This window comes from Galdieria sulphuraria (genome assembly GCF_000341285.1).
Source record: "Galdieria sulphuraria unplaced genomic scaffold scaf_34, whole genome shotgun sequence".
NCBI lineage: Eukaryota > Rhodophyta > Bangiophyceae > Galdieriales > Galdieriaceae > Galdieria > Galdieria sulphuraria.
Genome location: NW_005178441.1, coordinates 130,532 through 144,385, shown reverse-complemented (window position 1 = coordinate 144,385; position 13,854 = coordinate 130,532). Strand labels below are relative to the sequence as shown.

Here is a 13,854-nt window from a genome sequence, read left to right as displayed (position 1 = left end):
TCTTTCGGTAGCAAAATAATCATTTATTGTCAACTGCTATTATGATCTTTTTCTGCGGAATCTGCGTGATTATTATTGCCTTGCACCCACACAAGGTTCTTACGAGGTGCATAGAATCCTAGTTGATAAATATCAGGATTGGTTCCTTTTTCCATTTCCTCCAAAACGTCCAAAAGATCCACAGCCTCAATCTTCGGTCGAAGAGGAAGCTCTGGGTGAGTCTTTTTCAACTCTTTCCAAGACTTTTCTAAATCTTCCTTATCTAAAAAAGCGGGAATCAAGTTTTCATTATTCTTTTCTAACACCAAATCGGGAGCAACAAACACGGGAACGCTACGTAGAGACTTGTTTTTGGCTAATTGCCTATAAAAACGAACTTGATAAACTTCTGGACAAAACCTAAAGACTACTTTCAAATCACGTCCTTTGGTGTCCTTCAATCCTGATGGTGTAGGTTTCGCAGTTACCATATCGTAAGCTTTGTCCAATGAAATTGCCTCTATTCGTGCGCTGCCACCAGCACCTTGACTCATCTGCATCAGCATCATAGAGGCATCTGCGGCTGTGAAAAAGAAAAGTCCTACTTGAGTATTTGATTCAACTCCTTCTGCTAAAAAAGGTTGCCCTGCTTGGTTGGCGACCATATAAACTTTAACATTCTTCGTTCTCTCTTTCAATAGTTCTCGTGCCCTCCTTTTACTTAAGGAGGAAGCAATAACGGGTTCCAAAACGTTGTTTGCGTTTGAACCAGGAATGACTGGAAAAACACTTCCACTCAGAAGTAAGCTAGTCAAAATTACTGCAAAATTTCTCAACACTGCTTGACTCCTTCTTGTAGCTTGACAACAGCTAACGAGTATTCTATGAGAAGAAGAGAACCAGCTATACCGAGGAACGGACGTTTGTCTAGGAATCTTCATCGAACCTTGAACAAATGTTCTACTTTGAATAAGAAGCATCCTTTTCGAAAGTTGGGGTGCTTTCTTAGTTCTTTGGCACTTGGCATCACCGAAAGGCTGCACAAATGACGACAACATATTGCAATGAGAATTCTTTGCTTATTCATTCCATCGATATGACAAGTGCATTTATTCCGTTGTGTCCATTCAACACTGGAGTCTCTTTTCGTTTTCTTTCGGATACAGCCAGTTTTTCTTTTCACAGTCCATCGTTGAGAAAGAATCATACTAATTTACATCGAGTATATTGGAAACTATGTATCAGATCGAATAGTGAAACTCCTGAATGGAAACAAGTGCTCGGCAACTTTTCCACTTCCCGAGGTACTGAAAAGGATTCAACTGGAAGGTTGGAAATGGATGGAGGTAATATTAGTGGTGGAGGAATAGGTAAAGCTGGAAATGGTAAAAGTGATGGGGATTATTCCGATGCCTCTCAACCTGGAAGACCTGATGGCACATTACTTGCACTTATGACCAAACATGGATTATCTTGGGAATCTATCTCAACAGAAGTTCGCCAAGCTTTTGAGCAAGGTCGAATAGGAGAAGATGTTGTTCGGAACTATATTTTAGCAAGAGCAAATCCTGTCAGTCGTTTGTTGATGAGTCTTAGCCAGGGCTTGAGGAATAGATTTCTAGCGGATGAAAGGTTTCTGTTGAAAATTCTTATTGAAGAGTCTTTAGGCTTATGTGGAAAGTTATCTGCAGAATGGGAACGTCGACGCGATAGATTTTGGAAAGAGATTGACTTTGTTTTTGCCAATGTCATTATGGCATTTTTAGCTGATTTTGCTTTGGTTTATTTCCCAGCTCCTGCTATATCCCTTAGTGGTTCTCATATTTCTCATTCTTCATGGATAGCCAACTTTGCAAAGGATCTACCTGGAAGTGTATTTCAAGTGGGTCACAGATATACACTTGGTCAGCGAATGATATCGTATTTTTACAAAGTCGGACAACTTTCGATGACAGGGTTTTGTTGTTCATTTATTGGAGTGGCTTTGACCAACAGTATAATTATGATTCGCAAGGCACTTGACCCTTCTTTTACTCCAGAAAATCAAATGTCTAATGTGTTGACAACTTCAGCAGCCTATGGATTGTTTCTTGGAGTTTCTGCGGGTACTCGCTATCAACTCGTGAATGGCATTGAACAACATATTTTTCCTCGAATCTTTTCGTCTACTCCGAAAGCTGAAAGTATAGCTACCTTTTTATTACGATGGGGTAATACTTTTTGGGGTTCACAACAGTGGGTTATGTTTGCCAAGTTTACAGGAGTTCAGAAAAGTTCCAATCAGGTGAAACAAATGATCAAGTAAATGTGTGTTTCATGTGTTGCTTTATAATAATAACGATACATTCCATTGTTTCGAATAAAAATTGGATTTCGTTATGCTAAGATATTGTTATGAATTATTCTATGGGTTATATTTTTGTAGACAATAAACAATGCCGAATGAAAGAAAAAGTACAAAATATCTTAAGACTCAATCAAGTATGGAATGATATATCAACTATTTTAGGTATTTCTTTAATAAGCTCTAGCAAATAGGGCCATATGAGTTGCAGGTTCACCACTATAGAAACATTTTTCATTCTTTACCAAATGTTGCATATCAAAAGGATAACAACGAATGGTAGCCTTCGTTTCTGCTTTTATCCTTTCTTCATGAATAGCATTGCATTTCCAAGGAACCAAGAAAAAGCCCTGTTTCTGAATATCCTTTTCATTCAATCTTCTCTTCATTTCATCAAAACTCACATTTCTGAAAGTTCGAGAATCCATTCGTTCTTTGGCCTGCTGAAATAAACAACGTTGCATATTTTCAAGTTGTTGTTGAATATGCATAGTCAAACTTTCATTACATGGTAACGCATATTTCTTTTGGTTTCCTATACGACTTGCAATGGTAACTACTCCATCAACAACATCTCTTGGTCCTATTTCTATTCGAAGGGGAATGCCTTTCCTTTCCCATTCAAAGTATTTACTTCCAGGACGAATATAATCTCGATCATCTAACTTTGCTCGAATTTGAGCTCCTTTTAATTGTTCCAATAATTTTTGAGAAACACGTAAAGTATCTTCCTTATCCACTTGTGACTTCCATATAGGAATAATAATCACTTGAATGGGAGCAACCTTGGGAGGTAATACTAAACCTATATCATCTGAATGGGTCATAATAAGAGCTCCCAATAGACGAGTAGAAGCACCCCAGGAAGTAGCCCTAATAATAAAGATGTATGAGTTGATACACTGACTAGTGTGTGGATTCTCATAAGAGTCACATACCAAACCAGTTGTTCCTGACTAGATGTATCCGTATAATAAACTTGAAAGGCTTTGGCAAAATTTTGTCCTAAAAAGTGACTCGTACCACTTTGTAAAGCCCAACCATTCTGCATCATGGCTTCTATTGTGAAAGTCTCTTCTGCACCAGCAAAACGCTCACTTGGTGACTTGCATCCTTTTATCACAGGAATAGCTAACAACTCTTCACATAGTTGAGTATACACATTTAACATTTCTTTTGCCTTATCCATTGCCTCTTTAGCATTAGTATGTGCAGTGTGTCCTTCTTGCCACAGAAATTCAGTCGTTCGTAAAAAAGGTCTGGTTCTCAACTCCCAACGTACTACGTTTGCCCACTGATTGATACAAAGTGGCAAATCACGATAAGAACTTATCCACTTTTGAAACATATTCCAAATCAATGTCTCGGAAGTAGGTCTTACTATCAAAGGTTCTTCTAACATAGCTTCAGGATCTGGTTCCAAAGTGGAATTGGTATTCAATCGCAACCTATGGTGAGTCACTACTGCACATTCCTTGGCAAATCCTTCCACATGTTCAGCTTCTTTGGATAAAAAACTTTGAGGAATAAATAATGGAAAATAGGCATTCTGTGCACCTGTTTCTTTGATCAACTTGTCCAAGTGGTCCCTTAACAGTTCCCAAACAGCATAACCATAAGGTCGTATCACAAGACAACCCTTCACAGCACTTTGGTCTGCAAGTTGAGCAGCTTGAATGACGTGCAAATACCAGGCAGAATAGTCTTCGCTTCTTGGTGTAATCTTGTTATCACTTTTCGAGGAAACGTCAGTTGCTAAGCAAGAAAAGGTTATTACTGGAATTCTATTTTTATAAGACCACTTTTGGGCACGACCTATATGATGGCAGGCCAAGTGTCGATTCCAACTATGATGAATAGTAAACTTTGAATCATTTTTCCAACTCGAGTGTACTAGAAAGAGACAACGAAGAGAGGCACATCTGTTCCATTGGTTGGAGAGTCCCATGAATGTTTTTGAAAAATTACAAGACAAGACTTTACCTATTCCTGTCAAACTTTTATCTCTATGTCCTACTAAAGACTTGGTTGCTGTTGTTTTAAGTGATAGTGAGGTAGCAGTTTATAGAGTTTTATGGCAAAAGTTGTCTTCCTTTATGATACCCTTTGGTCAATCCACTATGACGGTGACAGCACTCGAATGGTCTCCAGACGGTAACTTTATAGCTGTTGGAAGGTCGGATGGAAGACTCAACGTTAGTGAAGTTGAAGTTTTTCCTTTTATTCTCATACTTTTGTATAGATATTTCAGTTGGAAAGTGATGACTCTCATTTTGAACAAACTGTCTTTCCTGGTGACTCTGTTGCCAACTTGTATTGGACAGATTTCGAAAAAGATATGGGTTGTATAGATCCTTGTTATCAAGAATTGATTCAACGAGAGAGAAAAGAATACATTAGCAAACAAGTATTGGATAAAGTAAGTCGGCAATGCACTCCAGTTTCATTTATTTATCTACATAGATACCCAACACATCAAGTGTATTGTGGTTATCGAGTGGGAGTGGGTGGATTCGTGCGTTTATGCATGGAAGAGTACCTTTATTGAGTCTCTTTGAAAGTTATCCTGTTTCTCATCTTTATTTTAGCAGGCAAGGTTATCTATTTTATGCTTTTCATTCTTCTTCTACTCGTTCCATTACTTTGCAAGCTCTATCTTTGGATGATAGTCTTCAGAGTTGGGGAGGGTTGGTTTTGTTATTCTTTCGTAATATTTTGATGATTGTTCTTCTAGTCCATTTGCATGGTTTGCTGAGAATGTATTACAATTGGATACAAGTATTCTTCATTATCAAACTTCTTATCAAAAGATACTGTCCACATTGAAAGAAATCGGACAACTTGTAACAGAGAAATGGAACGTATTAAAAGATATGTTGAAGGATTACAATGAAGATGTATCTCATGTTCGAGAGGCCTTTTTATCATTAATCAATGGACAGTCTTTATCCGTATTTACTCCTTATTTCGTAAACCATATCACATTGATGGGTGCTGAGAGATGGAAGAAGCAAATACAAGAAAAGATATCCCAATATTTGATACCTCTTATGAAGCAAGTAAGTATAAAATTCTCTCTCTTTCTCTATATATGGAACACTTTTCATGCTTTCTATGCAATTCAGATATCCATTGAAATACGACAAATGTTGATGAGATGGAGTCGATTGGAAAGTTTTTTACAACACCAACGAAAACAAAGGCCTGATATATTTGCCTCGATATATGATCAAAGCTTGGAAATGAAACAAAGAGTTGTTGGTTTATTATATCAATGGAATGAGTGGAAGCAATGTATATTTACTTATATGGAGAGACTTGTTAGTTTTGTGGATTGGTTTTGTTATCATGCTCGTCATTTTGCACAAGAAAGTGGTTGTATGGATGGAGACTCTCAAAGTTCTTCGTTACCTATCAAAGATGTGTTCAAGGTGATACTATTTTTGGATATCAACGATACTCCTGAAGAGGTAAGAAAGTTGAAAGATATATATCCATATCCTATTGATGATGATGAGAATGTAAAGTGGTTCTCACCAACTCAAGAATGGATGATGTCGTTGGATATCGATGAATGGAAAGAACAATGGAATGATTACTATCAAAAGTTGGAGAGTTTGAAATGGAACTCCCTTTCTCATTTGGTTTGGACCTATTCTTTAGTGGATGTTCCTCCTCGTTGGTTTCTTTCCTCTTCCCAACCCATCACTTATAGGAATGAAAGAAATGCTGCCATCGTGATTGCATATATTTCACCTGAAACACAACGAGTGCATTGTTTATGGTTGAAACATAATGAGAATAGAGAATTATCCATTCATTTGTCCTTTGCCATTCCAATCCTTGAGGGTTCTCTTTATAGTATTTTATGGTATCGGGATGAATATTTGTTATGGTGTGCCACGACAACAGAAAAGGAAAACGGTGCAGTCTCCTTATGGATAGGAATGAACAAAATATCTTTCGATTCCCAATCCGATACATTATCTATGACTCATTCTTGTTCCATTCCACTCCATGAGCTTCCTCAGCAGGTGTCCATTTCATCCAGTCCTAGTAGAAATTTATTTGGGTATGTCTCTATTATCTCGATGAATATTTGTCTACATGGCTTTTCTTTTCCATAGGATTCAGTTGTATTCCAAAAGAATCGTCCTGTTGGATACCACCGAAACAATATCCTGAAACCATCAACGCCATTTCTTGGATCATTCCAATCGATGTTTACGATGTTCCTTTTTGTCCTTATGCTCCATATTCTTTTTGGGTTTCTTGACCAGTGGTGCTTGTTTGGGTTCTAAAGTCTCATTAGTATCCTTCATCGATGTTTTTGTTTCTGTTATTATTGTTGAGGCATCATGAGACTCCATTAGACTCCATTCCAACTCTTTGAAATAATGGGCAAACTTGCGAATCATCTTATTTAACAAAGCCAACAATTGTTGAGCAGGGACATTCAATACTTTTTCCAATCGATCCAAATCCATATATTGCAATCCAACACTCACCAAAATAGCAGATTGGGCTGCAGATAAATGAATCTCCTTATCCAATTGTCCACTAAAATATAACTTGGCAATGGTGGGTAGCAAATCGACGATCATGTGATAGTCGATCAGATTCTTTGCATAAGCTTCCAACCGTTGAATATCAAAAGTAGATAATAGCAAATGCATATTGTGTTCATTCAACATCGTCACTTGATGCGAGGCATAGTATTCTTTTCCATAATCGATAATTTGCAGAGTTAAAGCGGGATTCCAACTGCTCCAAGCAAAAGGCAAGAGGGCTAGAAAACGTCGTATAAAGTCATGAAAGAAATTAGACAACCAAGACATTTTGGACTGTTCCGGTAATTGTTTCAACATGATACACGTATGTTCACCGGTATATTCATTGGCAACGAGTCTAATATAAAGGGGAACCATTCCCTGCTTTTTCCAAAAACAAAACAACTCATATGTCAATCCATAAGAAACTCCTAAATAGTCGACTCTGTCGGGGACATTCAAAGGTTCTAATAACGGTGGTAATTCCTTTCTTGGTTCAAGTCTTTCATGATTCAACGTATCATTACTATTGTCAACATTGGTTATTGTTGAAGGCTCATCACTTAAGGTCCCTCGCCATCCATCTTCAGTCAAGGATATCATTTTACCTGAATAGTAATCATTCAATAATGTCAACGCTCTAGAACCATATCCCATTCTTTGAACATCTGGATGAGTAGCAATACGAACAACCCGAACTCCTGAAAGACTTGCAAAACTGGAGTCTTGAAACTGTTGTGATATCGTCCAAGGAATGAGATCACCAGCTCCTCTATAACCACGTGACATGGAAGCTTGAGCATACTCTTTGGAAATTTGTCCTTCCAAACAAACCTATGGATAATGGTTATAAGAAACTAGTGCCAGGAAAAATCATACATTCATTACCTGTATGGCACATAAGACTTGTGGTAAACCATTGGAATCCAATTGTTTCTTAGTGGGAGCTATTAAAACAAAGAGACGATGAGCAGGAGCATCAGATAATAATTGCAAGTCATTGGGTGAGTTTTTGTAATGACTGGAAACAAACAAAGCCATGATGGTTTGTAAGAAAGATTCTGCCAAAGGATGCCCTGAAAATAAGGCATCTCGATTCACCCTATAGAGTTGACAGTCATGAGGATGTGGACATCCATAAATAAGTGGCTGTGGTCCTTTTCCAGCTTCTAAACATAATACGTCATATAACCACGACTCAATAGGATCTCCAATAGCATATCTCATATGTCCAATCAGCTTTTTTTATTTGAAACTCGGGATGCTTGACTATCTTACCTAATGGGAGCTTCCAAGGTGATTTCTCGAAAAGTTCTTCCTCCTTCTGCTAGATGAAATGAATCAGGACGATTATCACTATGAGCTCCTTTTCTTAACTGATCAAATAGTTTAAGAGATAAGCTTCTTCCTGTTCCTTCATAACCCGTAATAGTGGAAGACATGAAAATCAAATAAGGACCCAACATGCTCTTTACAATAGGAAGTGGAATAGCTGCTGCTTCATCGATTACCAACAATTCAGCCTAAAATGACTATATGAGTATTCTTCCTGTATATATACGGAATCCATAACAACCTGATGCAAAGCTTTAGAGGCATCACGTGGGTCGATATATTGAATAGTTTGTCGATGGGAACGAAAAACATTGATTCTCACGACACAATGTTGTAAGGAAGCATCCGTACTTTGTAAAACTTCATAATCCACATGTTCTTTGAATTGTAATGCATCAAAACCTATCAATACGAAGTCGAAAAAACTCTTTAGATTTTCTGGAGATGGACAAGTAACGAATATATTGGAATATTGATGACCAATGGCAGATGCTACTGCCAATCCTAGAGCTGCTGACTTTCCTCTTCCTCTTGCTGCAGTCAAAGCTATTGTAGAACGAAGTGTCTTTTCTGTAATTGCTTCTATAAAAGTCAACAATGCTTTGGCTTGGTCCAAGGTCCTATTCATTAAATGATCAATATATCCTATCCAACAAATAAGATTGCATTACTTTGTACGAGATATCAATTCGCCTAATATGGGGGTTTCTTCCAAATTGCTTTTCAACTCTGACCATTCTTGTTGTTGTTTCTTGATTTGTTCTTTCTGTTTATCCGAAAGAGCAAAAGTTCCCTCCTTCATAGGTGAGGATAATGGCAATACGTTGAGTTCGTCATCAACTATCAAACATGATTGGCATCTTGAAAGTGATAACATAAATCGTTCATTAAACCTAGCTACGACATCCTTGTGAGCTTGTGTACGAAAACGATCGTGCACGTCCATTGCCATCGTATACAATTGTCTTAGGGATTGAATAGTTCCCAATAATAACACCACCAAACCCCCACCTTGTACAGTTTCCACTGTCCTTGCTAAAATATTCGGAGTAAGAGCTTCAAAATCTTGCAACACACACATTCCAAAGGTATTTCCCAATATTTTGTGAGTCTCTGCATAATAACAATACCTAATGTGGGTATTCGACACGAATATCTCAAATGGGTCATCTCTAGAAGTATCTAATAACCCTCTCTGTGCTAGTTTCTTAATTTGTTTCATTCTTTTCTTCCTGTGACTACTAAACCCTAACTCCTTCTTATAACACCATAACACGGAGGGCTTGGGTATATTGGATATTTTGGATAGCATGTAGTGTAAATTGACTACTTGATTCTTACCACGGTCGCCAATTATAACCAACAATGCACGGTGATTGTTCTTTTATAGTTTATATAAAGACAGTATGAGTGCACATGGGAACAGAAGGGAATGAACCATTACCTGACAAGAAACTTCCAACAGTGTTTTCAAACGAGCGTCTATTTTCTTCTTCATATTAATACTATTTCTATCTTGAGGTAAATCAACAACATTCAAACAGTAATACCCAGCAGATGAAACTTATCACAAGTCTTCTTCTCCCAAGAAAAAGAATCCAAATTCTTTCAACTTTATTTCGTCGTCGCTCTTCTTTTCACGTTGGATTGATTGTCTCTAAAAGAGGAGGGACTGAGAAAGAAATGGTTTCCTTAAAACTGCAGAAAAGACTTGCAGCGTCTGTTCTTCACTGTGGGAAAAGAAAAGTATGGCTGGATCCTAATGAAACGAGTGAAATATCTATGGCCAACTCACGTGAGTAAATATACTATGCTACACCCAAGAAAGTGCTTAAAGACGATACTTGTTTATCTTTGGTATAATAGGGCAAAATATTCGTAAACTTGTCAAGGATGGATTCGTCATTCGAAAACCAGTGGTGGTGCACTCAAAAGCAAGATTTCGACTCCGTTTGGAGGCTAAAAGAAAGGGAAGACATAGGGGACCCGGAAAGAGGAAGGGTACAAGAAACGCCCGTTTGCCTCAAAAGACCGTATGGATTCACAGAATCAGGGTTCTTCGCAGGTTGTTGAAGAAATATCGTGACCAGAACAAAATAGACAAACATCTGTATCGAGAAATGTATCTGCGTTGCAAAGGAAACGTCTTTAAAAACAAGAGAGTATTGATGGAGGCCATTCATAAGGAGCAAGCGGAAAAAGTTCGCGAAAAGGCTGCTCAAGAACAATTGGAGGCTAAGAAGGAGAAGGAGAAGGTTTTGAAAGAGAAGAAAGCTGTCAAGGGTGCAAGACAGGGACTCTTAGAAAGTAAGGCCTCAAAAAGAAGTGCACAAAAGTAACTCTCTCGTGTTGAAGAGTGCAATAAACATACATATCCTCAAAGCATTATGGATAAACACTGTTCCATTTTTATTTGAAACATTCCCTTAATACAACTTGAAAAGTGCTTCAAGACTCTTCAAAGTAATGCTACGTTCTTCAATATCTTCCAATTCTCTGATATAAACCATGGGAAAATGCAACAACTTGTTGACAATACCTTTGGTAACCTTTTCAACGGCTTCTCGTTCGGACTCAGTCAAGTCACGAAGTTTCGATACAACCCGCTCCAACTCTTCAGCACGAATACTCTCAGCTCGCTCCTGTAAACGTGTAATAGCAGGAACGGCTCCCAGTGAATGGTGCCAATTACAGAAAATATTCAGTTCTTCCGTCAATAGTGTTTCCGCTTCCTGAACAAGTTTACGACGACGAGCCTGATTTTGTGCTACTACAGCTTTCAAATCGTCAACATTGTAAGATGATACAAAAGGAATCTCCTTCACATCCGAAGCAACATTCCTAGGAACTGAAATATCAATGATCAAGGTTCCTGATGAATCTGCTAAGATGCCTCGCAAATGATCGGCACATAAAATAGGCTCCGACGAACTGGTACAAGTAAAGATAACTTCGGAAGTGCTTATAACATCCATCAAACCTTCCCAAGGCCATATATTAATATTCACATCAGAAAACATTTCCTTAAGTTCCTCTGCACGTTTATAAGAACGATTCACAACCGTTATATTATGACATCCGCGACCAATTAAATGTTGTACCAAAAGACGAGCCATATTTCCAGCACCAATAATGCAGTTAGAAGCCTCAGTTAGTGACTTGTTAATATCAAAAGGTGCTTTCATATAACCTAGTTCTACTGCAGCAGATGAAATGGATACTGCTCCTTTGGAAATTCCGGTTTCTGAGCGAACGCGTTTTCCTGCAGCAACAGCCGAATTCAAAAGCTTCTTCAAAACTTTTCCTGCTTGTCCTTTCTTATCACAAGAGAGTTGATAACATTGCTTCATCTGGGAAAGAATCTGACCTTCCCCGACTACAAGAGAGTCAAGTCCTCCTGCAACGCGAAAAATATGCCAAACTGCCATTCTTTCACAAAGCACAAACAGATGCTTTCGTAACTGATTGATAGGAACACTACTGTATGACGAGAGAAACTGCATTACTTCCAAGATTGCTTCTTTCTCTTCATAAGCAACAAAATATACTTCAAAACGGTTACAAGTAGAAAGTACAGCGACTTCTGTCACTGAAGGGCAAAAGTCCTTCAAATTGCCACAATATTCTTGCCACTTGGGTTCTGGGACGGAGAGTCGTTCTCTTGTTTCAACTGTAGCCGTTCTGTGACTAAGGCCAACCACTACAACTTGTGTCATCTTCCTTCTTCTACTCTTGTCGCTACCTTTGTTGTTGGTTTCGTTGAGCTGTTGGTTCAAAACGTCCTTTTCTTTGCTAGAGACGTCTGAGAAAGCCTCCTTCTTTAAAGGTCCTATGTTTGCTTTATTTTTGGCACTCTGAAAGCCTCCTGTTTCCGGTGCAGCTATACTCTTTACGGTCCCATTATACTTGGAAAGGTCGAAACCGGGACGAGCACAGTTTTTCTGCACTTTATTGTTACCTTCTCACATAAATGAGCATAAAGTAAAATAAGAGTTCTTATACTTACCCAAAAAATTCCCTTTATGAAAGCAAGTTCTCTTGTCTGCGAACAGGCTGCGGGTTCCTACTTGTGCAGGTTGACTGATCCAACAGCACGAGGCCATTGGCTGCGAACACTGCGTAAAATTGAACAGTTGACCCTTTCTATCTTCCATTAAATAGCATAGAAACTGAAATGTTTCCTTCTTAAGATGGAAATAGCTTTCCTATCCAAAAAGTCCCAATTACCAATACAATGAGTTGGCGGAGATCAGAATCCCATCAGCTTTGCGGTTCAAAACGATTCCCCGATTGGTTTACACTTGTCGACGACCTTCGCTTGCAGCATTTTGTTGGCTATCGAATCTAAGGAGTTGTTATAGTCTTTGGTCTTTGCATGCATAGGATGTCACTTGACAACGTGATGATACTTGAAGTATTCTGCGATTCATTTTCCATTTCTTGGCATAGGAAGTAAATGTTCTGTGTATTGTAAATCTTACAAGTTCAATAAGTTGTGCTTTTCGTATTCTTTAGTTTTCGTGTCTATTATGATGTAATGTTATCAGATTCTCACACACACACACACACACACACTCTCTCTCTCTTCCCGATAACAAACTTGTTTTGTCTCTTCCATCGGGGAAAAAGTAACACGTGGGCTACATTTGGAAAACATTCAACGATATTCAAAACTCTCTTAGAGCCAATGAAAAATATGTTGTGGTTGCTCGTCTATTTGTTCCTTTGTACAGAAGTTGTTATAGTAGCTTTACTTGTGGTGGGTAGTGGTAACTCTTCTTCTGACTCTTCCATCACGCGTTATCCTAGTTGCCTTTGCCAAAGAGAGTGCGTCGTCTAGTACTTCGAGTGTTGGCAACAGGTTCTCAGTTTTTGCACTTGAGGAAGTTTATCAACTACATTAGCTTGAGTTTGTTTTTTGGAATCGTAGAAAGTTTAACCGTAGGGAACTGTCTGTCTTTTGTTTCTTGATCAGTTTTGTTCAATTCAGAGCTAGGACGCTTATCGAGTACAACTGAAGCTCTCAGAACAAACTACATCGAATGGAATGTTCTCAAACGCAGTTTCTTTTGAAGTACGTACTTTAAAACAAAGACAGTTTCGTTCTCAGAGAGTATGTATAGAATGTTGTGCTTGGAACGACAATTTTGACAACAGCTAAATAGAACTTTTACTTGGCAAGTTTTAGTCTTACCCTTCTTTTCGTGATTGGCAAACTCTTTGAATTAACGTCCAGAATCAACGTTCTTGAATCGCAGTTGGAAGCCAAGTTGACCAGTGGACGCAGTTCGGAACCGCAAGTGGACGATGGACCAACAACCGGTAACAACAAAGACAAGCAGTCAAAGAACGTGGTAGATAAGGCAACAAGTAAAGAGTTGAAAAGTTTGAAGCCAGCGAGTGAATCGAAGAAGATTGTATAAGGAAGAATATATATGTTTTTAGAGGAGACTGGCTTTTGTTTCTCCATAGTTTGCAGTGATCAGTGAATCAATACTTTGCAAGTTATCGTATACAATATGTCTTGTTTTCAGTGTATTGTCTTTCTCATGTTATCAAATGGCGATGGAGAGATGTGTATATAAAAAAAGAATAAATCTAGTCTCCAACAATCCTGGTCTTTATTAACAAAATGGAACCACTTTA

At 38.3% G+C, this 13,854-nt stretch overlaps 8 protein-coding genes across 8 annotated transcripts; 4 read left to right on the top strand and 4 right to left on the bottom strand.

The window, feature by feature from the left end:
* Nucleotides 1–7: 7 nt before the first annotated feature.
* On the bottom strand, nt 8–1,045 carry Gasu_39790 (chloroplast inner membrane import protein Tic22). Its single transcript, XM_005705066.1, has one exon. The coding sequence runs from the start codon at nt 1,035–1,037 to the stop codon at nt 30–32; it is 1,008 nt and encodes a 335-aa protein (XP_005705123.1). The 5' UTR covers nt 1,038–1,045; the 3' UTR covers nt 8–29.
* Nucleotides 1,046–1,055: 10 nt separating this feature from the next.
* Nucleotides 1,056–2,427, top strand: Gasu_39780 (uncharacterized protein). The gene has a single exon (XM_005705065.1). The coding sequence runs from the start codon at nt 1,076–1,078 to the stop codon at nt 2,282–2,284; it is 1,209 nt and encodes a 402-aa protein (XP_005705122.1). The 5' UTR covers nt 1,056–1,075; the 3' UTR covers nt 2,285–2,427.
* A 7-nt stretch (nt 2,428–2,434) lies between these two features.
* Gasu_39770 (prolyl-tRNA synthetase) lies at nt 2,435–4,295 on the bottom strand. Its single transcript, XM_005705064.1, has 2 exons — nt 3,262–4,295; nt 2,435–3,196 (listed from the first exon to the last, which is right to left on the bottom strand). The coding sequence occupies exons 1-2, from the start codon at nt 4,269–4,271 to the stop codon at nt 2,497–2,499; spliced, it is 1,710 nt and encodes a 569-aa protein (XP_005705121.1). The 5' UTR covers nt 4,272–4,295; the 3' UTR covers nt 2,435–2,496.
* A 110-nt stretch (nt 4,296–4,405) lies between these two features.
* Gasu_39760 (uncharacterized protein) lies at nt 4,406–6,500 on the top strand. Its single transcript, XM_005705063.1, has 5 exons — nt 4,406–4,518; nt 4,566–4,742; nt 4,787–5,010; nt 5,058–5,382; nt 5,449–6,500. The coding sequence occupies exons 1-5, from the start codon at nt 4,420–4,422 to the stop codon at nt 6,448–6,450; spliced, it is 1,827 nt and encodes a 608-aa protein (XP_005705120.1). The 5' UTR covers nt 4,406–4,419; the 3' UTR covers nt 6,451–6,500.
* A 7-nt stretch (nt 6,501–6,507) lies between these two features.
* On the bottom strand, nt 6,508–9,755 carry Gasu_39750 (N-acetyltransferase). Its single transcript, XM_005705062.1, has 6 exons — nt 9,653–9,755; nt 8,880–9,589; nt 8,450–8,828; nt 8,152–8,396; nt 7,762–8,095; nt 6,508–7,707 (listed from the first exon to the last, which is right to left on the bottom strand). Exons 1-6 carry the CDS (start codon nt 9,704–9,706, stop codon nt 6,532–6,534), a joined length of 2,898 nt encoding a protein of 965 aa, XP_005705119.1. The 5' UTR covers nt 9,707–9,755; the 3' UTR covers nt 6,508–6,531.
* Nucleotides 9,756–9,785: 30 nt separating this feature from the next.
* On the top strand, nt 9,786–10,600 carry Gasu_39740 (60S ribosomal protein L19e). The gene is made up of 2 exons (XM_005705061.1): nt 9,786–10,003; nt 10,075–10,600. Exons 1-2 carry the CDS (start codon nt 9,892–9,894, stop codon nt 10,545–10,547), a joined length of 585 nt encoding a protein of 194 aa, XP_005705118.1. The 5' UTR covers nt 9,786–9,891; the 3' UTR covers nt 10,548–10,600.
* Nucleotide 10,601: 1 nt separating this feature from the next.
* Nucleotides 10,602–12,465, bottom strand: Gasu_39730 (glutamyl-tRNA reductase). Its single transcript, XM_005705060.1, has 2 exons — nt 12,215–12,465; nt 10,602–12,166 (listed from the first exon to the last, which is right to left on the bottom strand). The coding sequence occupies exons 1-2, from the start codon at nt 12,360–12,362 to the stop codon at nt 10,635–10,637; spliced, it is 1,680 nt and encodes a 559-aa protein (XP_005705117.1). The 5' UTR covers nt 12,363–12,465; the 3' UTR covers nt 10,602–10,634.
* Nucleotides 12,466–12,475: 10 nt separating this feature from the next.
* On the top strand, nt 12,476–13,820 carry Gasu_39720 (B-cell receptor-associated protein 31-like protein). The gene is made up of 5 exons (XM_005705059.1): nt 12,476–12,678; nt 12,724–12,967; nt 13,018–13,149; nt 13,205–13,321; nt 13,374–13,820. Exons 1-5 carry the CDS (start codon nt 12,665–12,667, stop codon nt 13,629–13,631), a joined length of 765 nt encoding a protein of 254 aa, XP_005705116.1. The 5' UTR covers nt 12,476–12,664; the 3' UTR covers nt 13,632–13,820.
* The last annotated feature ends 34 nt before the right edge of the window (nt 13,821–13,854 follow it).